This window comes from Lytechinus variegatus, chromosome 16 (genome assembly GCF_018143015.1).
Source record: "Lytechinus variegatus isolate NC3 chromosome 16, Lvar_3.0, whole genome shotgun sequence".
Lineage (NCBI taxonomy): Eukaryota > Metazoa > Echinodermata > Echinoidea > Temnopleuroida > Toxopneustidae > Lytechinus > Lytechinus variegatus.
Genome location: NC_054755.1, coordinates 6,999,447 through 7,019,572, shown reverse-complemented (window position 1 = coordinate 7,019,572; position 20,126 = coordinate 6,999,447). Strand labels below are relative to the sequence as shown.

At 35.3% G+C, this 20,126-nt stretch overlaps 1 protein-coding gene across 1 annotated transcript; it reads right to left on the bottom strand.

Moving 5' to 3' along the window:
* Positions 1-1,202: 1,202 nt before the first annotated feature.
* Positions 1,203-11,483, bottom strand: LOC121430146 (P2R1A-PPP2R2A-interacting phosphatase regulator 1-like). The gene is made up of 9 exons (XM_041627425.1): positions 11,360-11,483; positions 7,316-7,960; positions 6,271-6,355; positions 5,806-5,897; positions 5,300-5,351; positions 4,776-4,907; positions 4,115-4,259; positions 3,086-3,158; positions 1,203-1,632 (listed from the first exon to the last, which is right to left on the bottom strand). The coding sequence occupies exons 2-9, from the start codon at positions 7,474-7,476 to the stop codon at positions 1,446-1,448; spliced, it is 927 nt and encodes a 308-aa protein (XP_041483359.1). The 5' UTR covers positions 7,477-7,960; positions 11,360-11,483; the 3' UTR covers positions 1,203-1,445.
* Between the last annotated feature and the right edge of the window lie 8,643 nt (positions 11,484-20,126).

Below are 20,126 nucleotides of genomic sequence, written 5' to 3'. Positions count from 1 at the left end.
AAACTTCAAGACATCTACAGTGTCATGATCATAAAGGTAGATGCATAATTAACTTCCAGTGTTCCTATTCTATAAATATCTATAAATAAAAGGCGAAGTATGAGGTTTCAGCCAAACAATAAGGCCAACAGAATGAAATATGGTTCAACAATTTATGGACCAAGACCTTGTGTCTGTGGATATTTTGGACCAAGATCTTACTTACTGACTATGGGCCCTAACATGGGTCTACAACAGAACATATGCAAGAAACTGACTCTTTCAGGAGAGTACAGACCTAGACCAGAGTCTATAGCTGGGCATGGTCCAAGACCCGATTCCATACGACACTTTGGAACAAGAGCTGACTCTACAGAAAACCATGGCCTGAGATCTAGTGTATATCAAGATTTATGGCAAAGACCTGACTCTATAACAGGGCATGGACCACGACTTGGACTCCATAACACATTTTGGACCAAGATCCAACTCTGCATTAGATCATGGCTCAAAAAGTGATACTAAGACAGATCACGGGCAAAGGCCTGACCCTACGACAGGGCATGGACCAAGACTTGGGACTCCAGAACACATTTTGGACCACGACCTAAATCTGCAAGATCAAGGCTCAAGAACTGACACTAATATAGACAATGGCACAAACCTGACTCTTTAACAGGGATTGGACCATGGCAAGACTCCATATTTGTGGACCAAGACCTCGCTCTACAACAGATTGTGGACTAATGGACCTAAAATTGACTATCATAGATTATGGATGAAATATTGACCCAACATGAGGTTCAGGCCCTGTCAGTCATATCGGTCCGTGCAAGCCTTGCAGGTGAGTTATGGGTGATTGCCCGCAACTCACCCGCAACAATCTTTTGAGCATGTTGAAAACTTTCATGTGTGCAAATCAGACTTGCGTTCGCTTCTGCGGGCAACTGCATGCGAGATACTGTCAATGCGAACCACCTGCAGCTAGCAGACCTGCCAACCTCTGGGAATGAAAAAATTGTATTCTGTAATTAAAAAAATGCATTTTTCCCTAAAAAATGTATTTCATAATAAAATGCGATGCGCGCACGCTCATCGCGGCGCTCAAGCTGCATGCAAGCTATAATGCGCACTGGTTTTAACAAAATGATTGAAAAAAAAAATTACCTGAAATTACACTGATCCAATAACCATATTTGTGTTATTTTTCTATTTTTTTTGTTTTTTTTATACAAAATCATAGTTTTTAAAGAAAAAAGGTACTGTTGTTTTTTGGTTGCAAAAACGTACTCAATATGCCAAAAACGTTCTGGTTGGCAGCTCTGAGGTAGCAAAAATAGTCACATGCAAGGCTCGCACGGAACGATGTGACAGGCTTTTACATAGCGTGGAAGCGATCAATGGTTTGAAATTCAAACAGAAAGTGAAACAAACTGATTTGGGTTAATGTATATTTCCTTTTCATTTCATACGTGAGAGTTGGTAGAGAAGGTAAAGCAGGATGATGACGAGTTTGAGACCGTGTCAAAGGTCGTTGTCGTGGGTGGAGCATAGGTCGTCGCAGGAGCAAATGCATTTGGGAGAAACGTTGAAGCATGTGTGGCCAAGATGCGCTGTGGTGGGCTCGTCTCATCTGAACTCATACTTGACATACTGTGAATAAAAACATAAAATGTAAACAACAGATAATAAGAATATAAACATATAAATTTTATACATAATTTGTAAAACAATAACTTCATGAGAAAGTCTTAAAAATGAAGGTTAATTGTCATCATATGACCTGGATGTAGATCTCCTACATTTACATGAACCTGCCAGTATATCAAGTCATGGTATCTAAGCTGAAACCAAAGAGATATATTACTAGTTATTAGTATATATCTCTATGGCTGAAACCTGTCATGCTGAAGGTCACCAACAGAGAAAAGCACATGTGGGACAGTGTAATACTATTGCTTGGAAAAAAAACTACATCTGGCTGGAACATTAAACTTTTGTTGCTAATTTCCCAGCAATTACATACTTTCTACCTAAATCATTCAAAATATATTTAAATTGATACATTGGCAGCCATCTGGCTCTGCACGGTGGCTGCCGGGCCCACGATCAATTGGGCAAAGCAAATTTTCGGAGTATTTCATTTCATGTCTATTTCGAACAATAAATTATGGATTTTCATTTTTTTTTTCATTTTATTGCATTTTATTCTATTCTATAAACTGACTTCAGCAGTGGCATAACGAGTCAAAAAATTTTGAGAGGGCTCAATGTGGCGTGTCGCGTAAAATTGATAAAAAGTTTCAAGTGAGCCAAGCGAGCAAGCAAAAATTGTGACATTTTTATGACATAAATCCAAGCTTGTAATAGATTTTGATATAAAGAAAATTATATTAAGATAATAATATATTTCACAATTATCCCTATTTTTTTCTTTTTCGGGGGGGGGCAAGAACCCCCCAAAAAAAAATCTGTACGCCAATGGACTTGAGATAATTAAAGGACAAGTCCACCCCAACAAAAACTTGATTTGAATAAAAAGAGAAAAATTCAACAAGCATAACACTGAAAATTTCATCAAAATCGGATGTAAAATAAGAAAGTTATGACATTTCAAAATTTCGCTTCATTTCACAAAAACAGTAATATGAACAAGCCAGCTACATCCAAATGAGAGAGTCGATGATGTCATTCACTCACTATTTCTTTTGTTTTTTATTGTTTGAAATATGAAATATTTTGATTTTCTCGTCATTGTCATGTGAAATGAAGTTTCATTCCTCCCTGAACACGTGGAATTCCATTATTTTAACATTTTGTGCTTCAGGCAAGGAGGTCCTAATCGCCAAATTCGTAAAAATTGAAATATTGTATAATTCAAACAATAAAAAACAAAAGAAATAGTGAGTGAGTGACATCATCAACTCTCTCATTTGGATGTAACTGGCTCGTTCATATAACTATTTTGTTAAAAATAAGCGAAACTTTGAACTTTCTTATTTTACATCCGATTTTGATGAAATCTTCAGCATTGTGCTTGTCTGATTTTTCTCTATTGATTCAAATCAACATTTTTCTGAGGTAGACTTGACCTTTAAACACACACCTGAGTGAGCTAGGGTGGATTGGAGAGCCTAGGAGCTGCCTCTTTGAAGGTGTGCATTCACCATCACTGTCATCTGGAAATCAAACACACAATAAAAACGGTCAGTGAACGACTACCCCAAGGCTTTATATTCACCCGATCTACAGTTGGTCTTCTTCTCAGATAGCACATCGGATAAAATCATTTGGTCTACTATCATTTTGGTCTAAATCCTCTTTCGTCAACACCACTTAGTCTAATTATCATTTAGTCTCATGCACAATTACCGGTAGTCTAATTATTACTTGGTAGTAGCAGCAGTAGTACTACTAGAAGAAGATATAGTAGCAGCAGCAGTAGTAGTAGTAGTAGTAGTAGTAGTAGTAGAAGTAGTAGTAGTAGTAGTAGTAGTAGTAGTAGTAGTAGTAGTAGTAGTAGTAGTAGTAGTAGTAGTAGTAGTAGTAGTAGTAGTAGTAGTATAAGAAATGGTAGTAGTAGTAGTTGTAGCAGTAGCAGTAGTAGTAGTAGTAGTAGTAGTAGTAGTAGGAGTAGTAGGAGTAGTAGTAGTAGTAGGAGTAGTAGGAGTAGTAGTAGTGGTAGTGGTAGTGGTTAGTGTAACAGTTAGTGTAAGTAGTAGCAGCAGCATAATATGAACTTGATTTAAAGAACATTCAATACCAGTGATAAACGGTTTATGAGATTTAAAAGGAACTTGAATAAAAGAACATTCAATAGCAAGTGATAAACGGTTTATGAGATTTAAAAGGAACTTGAATAAAAGAACATTTTCAATAGCAAGTGATAAACGGTTTATGAGATTTAAAAGGAACTTGAATAAAAGAACATTCAATGCCAGTGATAAACGGTTTATGAGATTTAAAAGGAACTTGAATAAAAGAACATTCAATAGCAAGTGATAAACGGTTTATGAGATTTAAAAGGAACTTGAATAAAAGAACATCCAATAGCAAGTGATATTATGAGTTTTACAAGGAATTTGAATTAAAGAACATTCAATACCAGTGATAAACGGTTATAAAAGAAACTTACATTTGCGTTTCAGTGACGATGCCAGAGAGCTTGGTCTGAGGACAGGGCTCATACTACGTTTTGTGAAAGTCGACCTGGTAGGACTAGGGTTAGGGCTTGGTGACATACAAGGACTTCGCATTGATATCTGAGGTGAAAAACATTGCTGATAAAAGAGAGAAGATAAAAATGAGTGTTGAATCAATCAATGAATAAAACAATATAATCTCTCATCAAAATAATGGACAAAAAGCTTGCTTGCAATGTAATGGATCTGTATGCTCATGCCTTATCAGCATCACTATCATCTATTCAACACCATCATTCATGCATCATCACCACCATCATCATCATCATAATCATGATCATCATTATCATCATCATCTTCATCACCATCATCATAATCATTATCATCATCATCATCATTATCATCTTCATCATCATCGTCATCATCATCATCTTCTTCATCATCACCATCATCATAATCATCATCTTCATCATCATCACCATCATCATAATCATCAATTATCATCATCATCATCATCATCATAATCATCAACATCATCATCATCGAACAATATCTCCACCACCACCATCATCATCAACATCATCGTCAACATCACTATCTCCACCACCATCGCAACCCCAACATCAATCACTGCCATCATAATGGCAGCCTTACCTTGCCCGGTCTTGTCGGTGAAGGGGATGAGGCTACAAACGGTAACGTGGGTGTGACAATACTCAGTGGTTCTGATATACAGGATCTTAACTCGGACCGAGGTTCTGATCGTAATGCTTTGATACTTTCATCCTACGAATGGAAACAAAAACACAGCACAAAGTTATTGATTGCTGCGGTGTTATACATGTGAATAACCCCAAGGCATACCTCTCCCACCTGATGCTTTGAAGAAGAAAAAATGTAGTAAACCAAAATTTAAATTCCACCTGTATAAACCTGCTAAACATAATAGAATAAGTAAGAATTTTTCATAAAATAAAACATAGAAGGGATAAAGGGTATATGTCAAAATAAAATCATAAGAAAAAAGGTAGCAATAAAGGTGGTTTCAAGAAGTTACTTTGTCAAAGCTTGTATTGTAGTGCCATTTGGAGGTGAGTGATATTTATTTAATTGAATTCATGATCACAACTACCTACAAAGGATTATTGATAGATGTTCGGAATGAAAGAGGGACTTACCAAGTGGAGATCATCCCAAGACTGGCTCATCCTAAATGCTGACCGGACCTCCCTGAAAATAAAATAACAATTATTGAATTGAATAACAATAATAACAATAACAACAACAAGAACAACAACAAAAACAACACCAACAATGATAACAATAATAATGATAATAATAATAGTAATAATAATAAATATAAACAGGGAAGATGGCAACATGGCAGATGTTTCAAGATTTGGTCTCGGATTGAAAGTAGAATGTAAGATATGATTTAGTGAAAAATGGAAGAATGGAACTAGAAGAACAAGCACAAGTTCAAGAAAAAGATAAGAAAAAAAAGAACATGAGCAAGAAGAACACGAAGATGAACACGAGCACGAAGAACAAGAACAAAAACAACAAAAATAACAAGAAGATCTAGATCTAATAAGATCTTAAAAAAAAAACAGAAGAGAAGGAAGAATAAAGCTCCTTCCTCAAATCATAGCCGATTCTAAACGTAGATGACTTTAAATCTTACCTCTCATGCTCTGCTTCCTTGCTTCTGATATCTAAGCTTTCTTCTTGTTTGATCTGAGTAACCCTTGATGGTATCCTCACAGGAACAGACATCTTCACACAAAAAAAAAAACATTGATAATGGATCTATTCATTCTCACTGGCACTTGAACATTTTGCATAGGATGCAAACAGAATAATCCTACATCATCTTAATCTTTAACTAGTAGCAAGCATGGGGCAGATGTTAAAGAATCCATCTTATCACCTTCAGAAAGTTACTCTTTCCGATAAGATTGCCTCTCTTTAGGGGTTTTTGTTTCCTTTAATAACCTTCCAGCCTTTCACTATCTCCTAATCAAATCAAAAGATGGGTTCATCAAATCTTACACCAACATACAAAAATAAGTTATTTTCAGCATTAGGCACAATTATAAAGCTACATTTACATATAAATGCAGCACAAAAGTATTGAAATTCCACTCACTGGCTTCGCTCCATTGCTTGTTTGAGCGCTCATTCTCCGCACCCGAGGCTTTTCTCTGATTGGTTGAAAAACTGGGGAATCATCGCTGTCATAAAGAACAAACAAAATCAGAAATGACATTAGGATTATTGGCATAGATTATACATCAAAACAATGAGGAGACAACTTGTAGAGACCATGAATCACTATATTAATATCAAAACATTTACTACTGAAGTCTGTGATTCACACAGGGTCAATATCTTTTTACAAGGCAAAAGGTTCCAGCCTTCAAAATAAACCTGTCTTATTAGAGTTAAAGGTTATGTTCACCCCAAAAACAAGTTGAATAAAATATAGAAAATAAAACACTGAAAATTTCATCAAAATCCAAATAAAAAATTTATGATGTTTTCAATTTTTGTCCACCTTTTGTCTTTTTAATAACTTTGTGGTGCTTGCCTGTGTATATCCATATTGTGAAAATATGGAAAGTACAGATATGTCTAAATGTAGATATTCAAGGCACGTTAAATTAGATTAGTTTCAATGTAAATGAAAATTAAAGTAGATGCATCGATATCATGCACTATTTTTTTTCATGATTTTACCACATAAAATATAGAGTATATCTTCTTCTTTTTTTTACAGATTTGACCAAAGGGAAACTCCTGATTGAAACACAATAGATTAAATCATGTGTTCTTGGAAGAATTAAACCATGTTTTACATAATGAATAAAAAAAAATTAAAAAATCATAAGTAAAAAATGTTTTATTAAAGAAATATGATTCAAATCAAACAGTACTTATTATCTACAGGGAATAATTTTTCATTACAAATTTGAATAGCGTTTTGGTCATAAGAGAAAAGCTCTTAACTAAGCAATGTACAGTCCTATGTAAAAATATGCTATACAAAAGACTTTATGCATAGCAGTCTTTCAAATATGTGGAGCAAATTGATTTCCTGATCTAGTATAAATGAAATCAGATGCGGGATTGCCTTCATAAACTTAAAACTAGACTAAGATGGGGTATTGCCTATAAGCATACAGCATACTTACGTCATATTTGGTCCATTGAACATGGGTGCGCTGTTGGACCTACGTAGCGTACCCTCTTCCCTCACGCTGATGGGGCTAGGCGTGGCGGGACGACCCACGTCCATGCGATTCTCTTCGGGAGAATCCGAGCCGCTGTTTGCTTCACTATGAGCGGCAGCCATCTCTTCATCTGGCCATGCAGCTATAAGACCAAGGTGGACTCCCTCCGCCCAATCCAGCTCAAAAAATGGACGATGCCTCCAACCTTCTCAATAAAAAAAAAGTATGGCGGGTTCTATACCAGGCCAGACATCAAATTTTCGTCATCCACAGCACTATCCAAGGAATGGCGTAGAAGAGCTTACTCAGGAACAGGAATTCATGCCTCGATCATAATTCGCTCCCTCAAAATTCACGCTTAGTGAGTGGTTTTACCAAAAAGATCTTGGCTTGTAACTTCCATGAATGTTTCAGTTCGGAAAATCCAAAAGATTATTAAAAAATAACCCCTTTAATTTGGTATCATGTGCATGTAGTATTAATAAAATGTCCCAGAAGAAAATATAAATTCCAGACTTTCATCAAGCTCCTAATGACACTTTGCCAGATACAAACAAGTTGAATTTTCACATGGTCAGAACTTTTCTCGAGAAGCTTTTGAATATCCTGCAAAAAAGAGATACAAGCAAGGGAGGGGGGAGAAAATAAAAATATGACGAAGTTGATATTGATGAGCATTATATATTTTTTCAATTTATATAAATATTATTGAAAGAAAATTGGTAAATACTAACAATTGAAAATATGACCTCAAATGTCCTAATCATGTGACCTCTAAAGGCATGATAGCATGATTATACCCAAAGTACATGTCATCAAGTTCAGTTGAGCTCAACATCTGTATATTTATGGAGAGAATGTATAGCAGGTATATTTTAAAGAATGACCTGAAATGACTGACCTTACCACATGACCTCCAATGACACAATTACATAAAGAAACCAAAGTTTCATCTAACATAAGTTTGGCTGATATCACAACAGTGGATGTACATTCATCCCAAGCAAGGGCGCCGGAAAAAAAAATTGGGGGGGGGGGCAAAACGAGATTTCCCCCCGATTCCATGTGCCCCACTAAAAGTAGAAAAATGATAAATTATTTTAGGACAAAAGTAAACGATGAAGGCACTTTTCTGTCTAAAAATTATCATTTCCATTGTAAAAAATGAAAAAATTTCGCCCGACAGGGCAATTACATCATAGTAAGCCTCGCGTTTTTTGACGAACATGTCCCTCTGTGAAAACATACCTTTGATAAGTCCCTTTTCCATTTATTAGTGTGATAACGTTTAACCTTTTAATGAATACATTTCAGACTAAAACCGAATGGCAAATTAAAAGTGGTTCACCAATGTATGCCGGCTGTGTCGGCTAACAACGCGCGGTCATCCAGAAACGCTCAGACGGGACCCGATATCACTAATGCGCGTGAACGCTAGTTACTCGAGCAACATTATGGAATCTATGTCATAGCTGTCAAGCCCAGAAACCATAACACCTCGAGGTCGTCATATATTACTCTAGGACCTACTCTCAATCTTCCAATTTCTCGCCTATCAATTTTACTTCTTCCGAAGAAGTAAATTTCTTTTTCTTTCTTTTTTAAAACAGATCATTTTTCAAGAAAGATGGATTTTGACAAGGCTCTGATAAAACATGAAAAATTATCTTCAAGATTACTAATATTGTTTGAAAGAAGAAATAACATTAGTCTCTTGGAATATTGACTGACCAATGACCTGTACAATTCCTCTGACTGTAGAGGGTACACTTTAACTGCACATCTTTTAATTACCGGTATAAACGTTCTTCCCCAAAGACCCCCAAGACTATAAAATTTACCCCAATATATTTCAAATTTCATAAAAGAGACAGTGATTTTCCATTTACCGATGAATCATTACAGAAAATCTTTTTTCGTTCTTAAATTGCATCTGATATTCATTAAATTTACTTTTGCTATTTAACAGAATTTGCTGTGTACACTTCCTCTGAAAAAAAAAACAGGATCAATTTTATATTACGTGTGGAAACAGGATTACCAATTTTGAATGGAAAATCTCTGTTCCTGTCATGCTACTGACTGATATATTCCAAAATATTTGTTCTACTATGTGTAGAGCAGTTATATGATTTCCAGATTATACCACTTGTTCACTGCTACCATCCTGCCTGTGGAGAATCTACAGGTAGGACTATGGCATGCCAATGCTGTATTGAGCACACACTTTAAAAAATCATTAAAATATCATTTTTGTGACCAAAATTACTAATTTCCATACAGTTGCAATTTATTTTTCATTAGTAACTTGGGGATAATTATTGTATTCACCAGAGCGCTCAAAAACTTGAATTTTGGGCATATTTTTGTGTACGCCCTCTATTGGTAGAAAGTAATATGGCAAAAAAAATTTTATTTTTTGATCTCTATTTTTAATTAAGAAAAAAATGAAATAAAGAATCAAATTTACTTAAGAGCCAAGTTGTATGATGAATAGGTGTAATGGAAACTGTCAGTGTAAAAAAATCAAGCATTTGTCCCAAAGAAAAAGAGAAAATAAGCCAAACATTGCCACCCTTATTTTGCCACACATATAGCAAGGCTCCACACTAACTTTTTTTCTTGGTGGCCCAAACAATCTACCAAAATCATCAATTTCATATTTTTGGTGGCCCTAAAACAAGAGAAAACATTACAATTTATCAAAACTTTGGTAGCCCAATTGGGCCACCAAGTGTTGGCTTTTATAAAATTTTGGTGGCCCGACTCTCATTTTTGGTTGCCCCGGGCCACCGGGCCACTGCTAATGTCGAGCCCTGCATATAGGTAAAACTGAGAACAAGGTTATATCATAACCTTGTTCATTGAATGAGTGGATTATACTAACTCCTGCACAATTCTACAAGTACGATTATACACCAACCTGGTGGACTGTACTTTAACTTATGATGATGATGATGATGAATTTCTATCGGACAATATTAAACCTTAAATCAATAAAAGATACATTTAAATTACAGTGATGAATTGAAAGTTATGTTTCAACAAGTTACAAATTAATAGTATCCAAAATACATGATTTACATCATTTATTGTTGGCTTCGACAAGTTACAACAAGTTACAACTGTGATCTACAAGTTACAACTGTGAACCACCAACACCAACACAGCAATGAAGAGGAAATGGTGTGAAATTCAGCTGGTGAAATTCATCAGTTTAATAATTATCAACTCACCATGTCAAATAGCATATGAAAACACCAAATTAAAATTGAAATTAAAACACCAGATTAAACTCATTATTTAACAGTCACGACTGTTGGGGGCTTTGAGTACCGTATCCGTATTGTTTTAATTTTCTTTTTTTCAACAGATACATGTGGAATAAAAATTTAGCTAAACCTAAGTAGATTCTTTGACCTAATTTAATCTGTCATATCACTTAAACCTGCTGTAAGTAACTAAAGGATGCAGATAAGATTCAAACATGCCAATAGCAAAAATGACCCATCAAAGAGGGAGAAGTCAACCCTAATGTTAAGATAGCTGTCACCTCTTCTAATAAAACAAGGTATGATACGGTACGATAAGGTACGATAATACGCCAGTGCAGTGGCGGACTGTACCAGCCTGGAAGAAGAAGAACAAGCAACACATCAATTGTCACAAACAAATAAAATGTTGATCATGTTGATCTAGTCAACTTTAAAAACTATTTCATCATGTTCAAGATCACGTGTAGCGATCATTCTTGTTTTCGATATCAATACCTATGTGAAAAAGTTTTAAGTGTCTCTTTAAAATGCGAAGGGAATAAGAAAATCTGTTGATCACGGTCTGTCAAAGACAAAGTCTGATATTCGCTTGTTGGCGATCGTACTAACACAAAACGCTACATGTGGGACTGGTATTTGAATAATCTATGAATCTCTCTGGCAAATTTATCTAACAAAAGAAAATATACACTACTTTCGGCTCAAAAAATGACGAAGTATATATAATCACCCTTTTTATGGCAGATTGTCAGCAAAAAATATGAATTCAATCTGATAATCTCACGGATTGCAGCCTTTCCTTTGCTAAGTACGGTTTGAATGGGGAGATACATTCATGGTTATATGGCAATTGCTTGGACCTAATACCCCCCCCATTCGTCACAAATACATCATGCACAACCTTGATCATTATTAGGTCAACCAGGCAATTTGACCCCCCCCCCCACACCCTCCTTTGGGGGCTCGAGGTCTCTATATTTTCGAGAAAGCTCATTTCGGGCTCATTTACTCAGACGTTTTACTCAATGCGGGATCGGACCTATTTCAGAAGGTACTAGCCCATCAATATCTTTTTGCAATTTAGTTTCAAGTTAAGCTCTACATAATTCTCATCAAAGAAGACTGTTGTATTTTGGAGGGGAAATAACCGGGAAATAACCAATGGTCAGATTTCTGCTACTGTAGAGACTGATGCTTTTGGCCTATTGAGGGCTATGCCTATAAATTTATATATTTTTTTCCAATTCTGAGGTTTCTTGATATATCAAGATAATTGCTCATGGTGATGAAGCCTACATATCCCTACAGAAGAAGGGTAGTATAGCCCGAGGAAAATAAGGTAAATTAATCTTTCTGGGTTTTCCTTTTTTATGAAAAAAAATTCTTCCGCGCATCGAGCGGGAAAAGTATCAAAATTACATCCAGTTGTCTATATACCCCTGGCGTACTGATGCATGGGGAGATTGGGGCGCTTGCATGGAACCCCCCCCCCCCCCCCCTCCCCCAACCAAATAGATAAAATACTGCCAAGAAAACAAAAAGGAAAGAAAGAGAAAAACAGAAGGGTGAAATATGATATTATTTACTACACAGTATGCAAACATCTATCACAAAATTAAATTTTGTAATAAAAAATGTCGAAATTTTTGCTCGCCTACTGCACTCACAACTTCTCATAGATTTTGTCCGATACGCTACACCTCGCCCCAGTGGGCGTACCTGGGATTTTCCAAGGGGGGCAAAACCAGTCGAAAAAATTTGACAAGCAAAAAAAAAAAAAAAAAAGGTCTTCAAGCACGTCAGGGGGGCAAAATAGGTACTCAAGGTCGTCAGGGGGGCAGGGATATGTCTTTTGTATGGGTTGTGACTCGTCAGGGGGGGGGCAAACTTCCCCCTCTGCCCCCCCCCCCCGTAGGTACGCTAGTGCCTCGCCCCTCAAAATGTTTGGCTTATTACGCCACTGCGTATAAAATTATACATATTTCGTGGCTTGGCTAGGGTTTTTTCCTGGGGGAGGGGCACTGGGGTCCTTGCTTTGATGGGGGAACAGTTTTTTTCTGTGTGTGTATGTGTCACAGGGGCGGATCCAGCTTTTGCCAATATGAGGTGGGGCCCGAAATTATTTTCACCCATATTTTCCCAGATCAGCCGCTCAAATTAGTTATTTTTTTTAAGGGTATATAGTCCTCACAGTCATTTTCTCAGCATTATTCTTATAAAACAACATAAATATGAAGTGATCTCATATGCCCTATGTGAAAAATGCGAGCGAGAAGCGCGGGCTATTTTTTTTTACTTGTATGTATTTTTATTGTCCTGAAAATTTAACATTCTGCAAGGGCATTTTTTTTATCCTGAACAAGATCAATGCGTATGTAACTAGATAATTAATAAACGTTCTGGCCTGATCGAAAAGAGACCTGTTAAAGGGGAATCCAACCCAAATAAAAACTTGTTTTATAAGGAAAAGAAAAATAAGAAAAGTTGATAGCTGAAAGTTTGAACAATATTGGACAAACAACAAGAAAGATTGAATTTTTAAAATTTGTAAATATTGGTAATCACTATACCCATGGAGATTTCAAATTGGCCGCATATGGGATGTCATAGTGATGTAAGGCAAGGACTACTCTTCCATGTACTCCAATACATATTATGGCTAAAATGTCATTTTCTCCAAAAGTTTTATTTCAAATTATATTTTTCTTTCATGAGGACATAATACAATATACTACATGGGTTATATTTAAATTACTGCCACAGGGGAATGGGTACTTAGGAAAAAAACCACAAATCCCTGATAATAAAGTACATGGCCTATGGGAAAGTTGTCCTTGCCCCTTGTCATAATTTACTTACCCAGTTGCCAATTTGAAATCTACATAGTATTAGTGATCTCAATTTTAAAGCAGCTATAACTTTCTTATTGCTTGTCCAATTTCTTTCAAACTTTCACCATTCTGTTTAATTTGTTTTCTCCTTCCCAACACATTTTATGGCCAAGGCTGGATTCCCCTTTAAGTACTGTTTGCAGTTACCCATGAATATGGTATATTAATAGCATATGCAGGGGGGTGGACGATATTCTATTCTGAGAAAGGGTCAATTTCGGAATTCATGAAAAATTTATTGTCTTATTTATTAATATACTTAATGAGAGCGTGGAATTTATTTACTGAAAACTGCCAGTGGACATTTTAAGTATTTTATGAATGCATTGGTTAATACATTAACAAATAATGCAAGTGCAATTCGCGAGCCGATTTTTTTTTATATAAACTCACGTAACTTGAAGTAGCTTGTTAAAAAAATTGATTGAGAGTAAATAACTCACCAATCAAAATGCGAGCGTGCAGCACTTACTTATAGGCCTACCTTTTGACAATCACATCTGAAAAGGGATATTTTGATAACCTTATGGAATACACGAAAACGATTGGAGATTGGCAAATCAAGTAACGCGACCACGCAGCGTAAGCTGAAAATTTTGATATTTAGACCATAAAACGGACCGTTTTGTAAACGAAAAGAAGTAATGAAAGCTCAATGTCCGAGATGAAATATGCTTTATATATTGACGTCAAACTTGATATTTTAAGCTCCATATTAGCCTATGAGCAGAATATAAATCTCATCGAACAGGCCATGCAAGCGCGAAGCACGAGCGAAAGTTTTATACAGTGACAAAGATTTTTTTTTGCACTGAGGTCTTCCCCTCACCTTATTTCATTCAATGGTCTTTCTCCTCTTTATTTTCCCCTTCTTTTTCCTTTTATCTTTCCCTTCTTATTTTTTTTTCTCCCCCCTTTTTTGTTTATGCTCTGCCAATTTTTTTTTCAGGAGGGCACACCAAATCTCAGGGGGAGTGCCCCCGCCCCCCTCCCGCTACTACGCCACTCGCTCTTTTTTTCTAAATAAATAACAGATGTTTCTGTGCTTTACGTGATAGTGGAAAATTTGCCTTCCTTACATTCCTTTCCTATTTTGAGCTATATTTTCCTCTTAATCAAGTTTTATAAAATGAAATAAATTAGAGCAAGTGAAGGTATACAGAAAAGAAAGAATTCAGAGCTTCAACGCTATTCGCGAAAAGGAATATTCTCTTCTTGCATATGTCTTCTACTCTGTTTTAATCTTTTTACCATCAAATCTGATCTGACCAAGATATTATTTTTCATACCACTCCAAGAATGCCCTTTTTTCTTTTCTCAAAGTTTTGCAAAATGTTTTGGCTTTCGCTCTTCGGGCGGGAAGATAAATCAATTCAAATTCCTCCATATTATTTTTTAATTTTAAATTTTTTAATCACAACATTTCAAATTGAATTTGAGCTGATAAAGGTTCTATTATTTCATCTGAATTTGACTTGGATGAGACAAAACCTTCGCGCTCAAGTTCGCGAAGCAGCATCTACCTTAAAACACACAGAGAAGTAAAGGAAAGGAAATGGATGGAAATGATATTTTAAAAATGTATCAATTCCCTTTTCGTAAGAAGTCGCATCAGTGTTTTCAAAATGTTATTGTTTTACCACTTTTCAGAAATTCTGCTCCATATACACCATATTTTACCTTTCAAAGTTGTTGACTCATCGCGCCACTTGTAATAATGTGGATTAGTTATCCTATCAAACAGAAAAACTTGCAATATTTTACATTTTTGTCATACTTGTATAGGTGGTATACTTTGTATACACATTAGATTAACTACGGTGAAAAGACAGGGATCACTACGATAATCAAGTGAAAATTTTCTAGTTTGAGTGTCTTTATCAAGCCAATAACTGTTTTAGGGAAATATTGTTTCTGATTATTGTTATTACAAATAAGATTATTGTATACAGAAGTAGCAAAATTACATTTATAGCACTATACTGAATTTGATAAAATTATTTGGAGAATACGCAGCTGCAATCAATTGCACATGTATAGTAATGATGTAGTTTCTGATCAAAGCAAGTAAATTTGTTTAACATTAGTATTTCATTTTTGGTTATTGCATACAGATATATCTTTTAAATGCAGCAAATCAATTCTGGTGAAACATGGCGGGAATCAAGTGGAAAAATGTAACAAGTTGCATAATTCTGTTTTCAGTCAATGTCCCTTTTGAAAAAATATAAAGTCCGCTTTTTTTTCTTGAATAATCACCAGCACAACAAACATCATCATCTACATCATCTTCATCATCATCATCATCATCATCACGTTCATCATCAACATTATCATCATCATCATTATCATCATCATCATTATCATCATCACGTTCATCATCATTATCATCATCATCATTATCATCATCATCATTATCATCATCATCATTTGTTATTATCCTTATTACCATCATTATCACCATAATCATCATTATTATTGTTATTATTATCATATTATTATTCTTATTATTTCTTTGACCAAGATCTGATCGGGATCAAGTCCGTTATTTTGTTTCTTGAATAATCATTATCATCACTAACATTATCATTATTAATATAATTATGATTATCATCATCATCATCATTATCATCATAATTATCATCATCATCATCATCATTATCATCATCACCATCAGCACCATCATCATCATCATTATCATCATCATCATTTATTATTATCATTATCATCATAATCATCATTATTATTATTATTGTTATTATTATTATCATTATATTATTATTCTTATTATTTCTTTGACCAGGATCTGATCAGGATCAAGTCCGTTATTTTGTTTCTTGAATAATCATTATCATCACCAACATTATCATTATTATTATTAATATAATTATGATTATATCATCATCATCATAATCATCATTATCATCATTATCATCATCATCATTATCATCATCATTATCATCATCACCATCAGCACCATCATTATCATCATCATCATTTATTATTATCATTATCACCATCATCATCATTATTATTGTTATTATTATTATCATTATATTATTATTCTTATTTTTTCTTTCACCAGGATCTGATCAGGATCAAGTCCGTTATTTTATTTCTTGAATAATCATTATCATCACCAACATTATCATTATTATTAATAATATCATTATGATTATCATCATCATCATTATCATCATCATCGTTATCATTATCATCATCATTATCATCATCACCATTTATTATTATCATTATCACCATCATCATCATCATTATTATTATTACTATCATTATCATTATTGATATCATTATGATTACCATCATCATCATTAGTATTGTTATTATTATCATCATCATCATTGTCATTATTATTCATTTCAGGACTAGGAAAATACCAGATGGAACTAATATCAACCCTGCTTCTGTTGCTTCTGAAAAGCATTTTACATTTGGAAAGAAGGACTACCATTGTTCAAGCCCAAGAATCGGAATCACCCAATCACAACACTATGATACAAGATTTTTCATATCCATCTAAAATGCTTCACAGGATCAGACTTACAATAGTTTTTTTCGCACTTTATTCCTGGAATAAAAAAAGTAATCCAAATAATACAAAGTACATGTATTCATGCAGAGTGAGACAATAAGAAGTTCGAGACCAAACATGGTTACATTATATATTTAAAGGCATTTAGTATATAAAAAAGTTTATATAAAACAGACTGGTAACATTAACAGGCCTAGATAACAATAGCAATTACCAAATAGAGGCAAGAAAACACGAATCATAATCAAATGAAATAACATAGTATTCTTTTTTTTTTTAGATACAATCTCATGGGTAGGCCAATTAATCTTTTGCATAATGATTTATGACACCTAAAGACTGAGCAATCTTGGAAATAAGTGGGTTACTGGTTCCATTGATGGTTGGTGTTGGAGCTGTTAGAGCTTTTCGATCTATGTAGATTATCTACGCCAGGGGCCGATTGCACGAAAGGGTCTTTGCAAGAATCGTCTTTCGTGTCGCCCATTTATTATGATGCGCCATGTGAAACGCATTTTAAATAAATTACCTGCAAACATTTTTTATTAATCCGTCATAGTAAACAAAATTTCTGTGTATAAAATGATGTGATATATCATGAAATTGTATACAAGTTGATTTAAATGCTAGCTAACAAATTTTATTTGTTTATCATACATTTCAGAAATATCCCGCATACAGCGCATCATAAAAGATGGGCGACACGAAAGACGGTCCTTGGAAAGACCCTTTCGTGCAATCGGCCCCGGGTCGATTCCAAGTTATGCTTTAGCTTTATGCTTTAGTTCAATGCTTTAATTAGCACCGGTAATTTTTAAATGACTGAAAATAGGGTTGAATATTTGCTTCAGGAGGTACATAGTTCCTATTGGCATGAAAATGAAAATTGATTTATCTTGTCATTCTTTTGATACTTTGAGACTATAACTTTTGAGATTTCACACAATTTTCATTTTGAAGGTCAACATATGACGTACGGGGGAGCGTTTCATGAAAGGACTTGTCAGACATTTTATCCGACAAGTCCCATTTTATCTTACAGTTACCATTATAGTGAGAATGCTTCACAGCCAACCAAAATCCAGCAAAGTTATCAGATCTGACAACTTGTCGGACAAAAATGTTGCTGAAACGCCCCCCCCCCCCTTACTAATCAGGGGCGGCGGACCACTTTGGGCAGGGGGGGGGGTTGGGGGATGACCACGCAAAAAAAATCACAATCAGATAGTCGTTTTCTTAAAAGCTTAGAAAAAGGTGCCCAGTTCCACGGCCCTGCTAATTGTGATGATACAGGAAATCGGATTTAGTACTGAACCGGTATCCGAGCCGGTTTCCTGCGGCATCAGCCATTTTGTTTGGTCTCATTCACATTATCTTAAGTCTCTACAAATTCAAAGTGTCTGTTTTTAGTACAAGTAAAATCATCATACATACGTGCAAAATTAAGATTTACGGGAAGACTATATACTAAAAAGCACAATAGTAATCAATAATCAAAGGCATTTGGCCTTATAATGATACATATCAAAATTATTCAATGTGTACTATACAAATATATTTATCAAATGATACACTTTAGTTTACTTTCTTAGGTTTAAAACACTACAATTATGTCTCAATAGTCTCAATGGTACCTAGCATCTTTACAGCGCTGTATTCTGTTACCCCGGTTTAGATAAGGTGCTCGAGCATTAAAGGCATTACTTCTTTACTGGTACCCATTTACTACTTTAGATGGCATGGAGAGGGGTAAATGTAGATTGAATACCAAAGGATTTGAACCCTTGACCCTGTTGTTCGAAGTCCGAAGACATCAACCACTGAGCCATAACGCCTTTAACACATCACATTCATAAACCATCCGTTTCGTTCACATCCTTATTGGCGAGTCTTCACTCCAGGACCCCGTAACACAAAAGTTTGCGATTAATCGCTAATATGAAAGGAAAACTGTGATTGGTTCCTCGTCAATCTACTGAGCGAAATGCGCATGCCACGATGGTCTTGATAGGCCATTCCATTTTTGCAATTAATCGCAAACCTTTGTGTTACGGGGCCCACGACCGATCCAAGAACATAGAAAATGTATTGTCAATTGCCCTTCTTGACAATGACCAAACTAGAAGTCTGCATGTCGAAAGTTCATGACAGTACCATCTGAATAAGTCAACGGAAACGTTAAATTAGTACAGGGTCAAACCAAAGTGAGTCAAAATATATTACCAATTGGTCAATTTGATTAATGTTATTCAAGTGAATGACTAACTGAATAAGTCATTGGAACACGTAAATTAGTAACGGTACAAATATAGTTAGTCAAAACACATTACTAAGCCAAATTGGTCAATTTGGCCAATTTATCGGACTGCTTGGCGAACTTATTTTTACAGTGTAATTTCGTCCCGGACTCTGGACAAACGACATTATTTGCAATATTGTTCGGTGGCTCCGTAACTTTGGACGAAACTGCATGCTGTTTCGGTTCACCAACTTTCTACAAAGGCCTCCCAGCTGTTCTTTGTCATTTGACATAGGCATTTTCATCACATTTACTGAATCCGTTGTGTGACGCAATGCTAAAATCACCTATAAGCCAGTTCGTAGTTCCTTTCTGTGCATGATCAAAATATTCTACGCATGATCAGAAGAAGGTCATTTGTACTAAAGTGACATGGTGGTTTAAAATCTAATGAGATAAGCACCAACTTTGATGTCTTGATTATTCATATATTCTTTTGAATTGTGATTTTCATTTACATCCAAAAAAAAACAACAATGCGTCCACGAACGACTGGTATTTCACAGTTTGCCAAGTACATTGTGCGACATGCTATGGTATGCATTCAAAACAGGAATGCAACAAATACCTTCATGAAGTGTTCATTGGTGTGCTATTGTAGTCACCTGGTCTATTCAATTTCTTTATCCTGCTATGTAAGGCAAGCTTACGTAATATCTTGCTTTGAAATCTGCCTATCATAATGGAAGAAATGAAAGGTCATTTGACCAAAATTGTCCATGAAGTAACTACGAACTGGTCTATTATCGTCAATCGA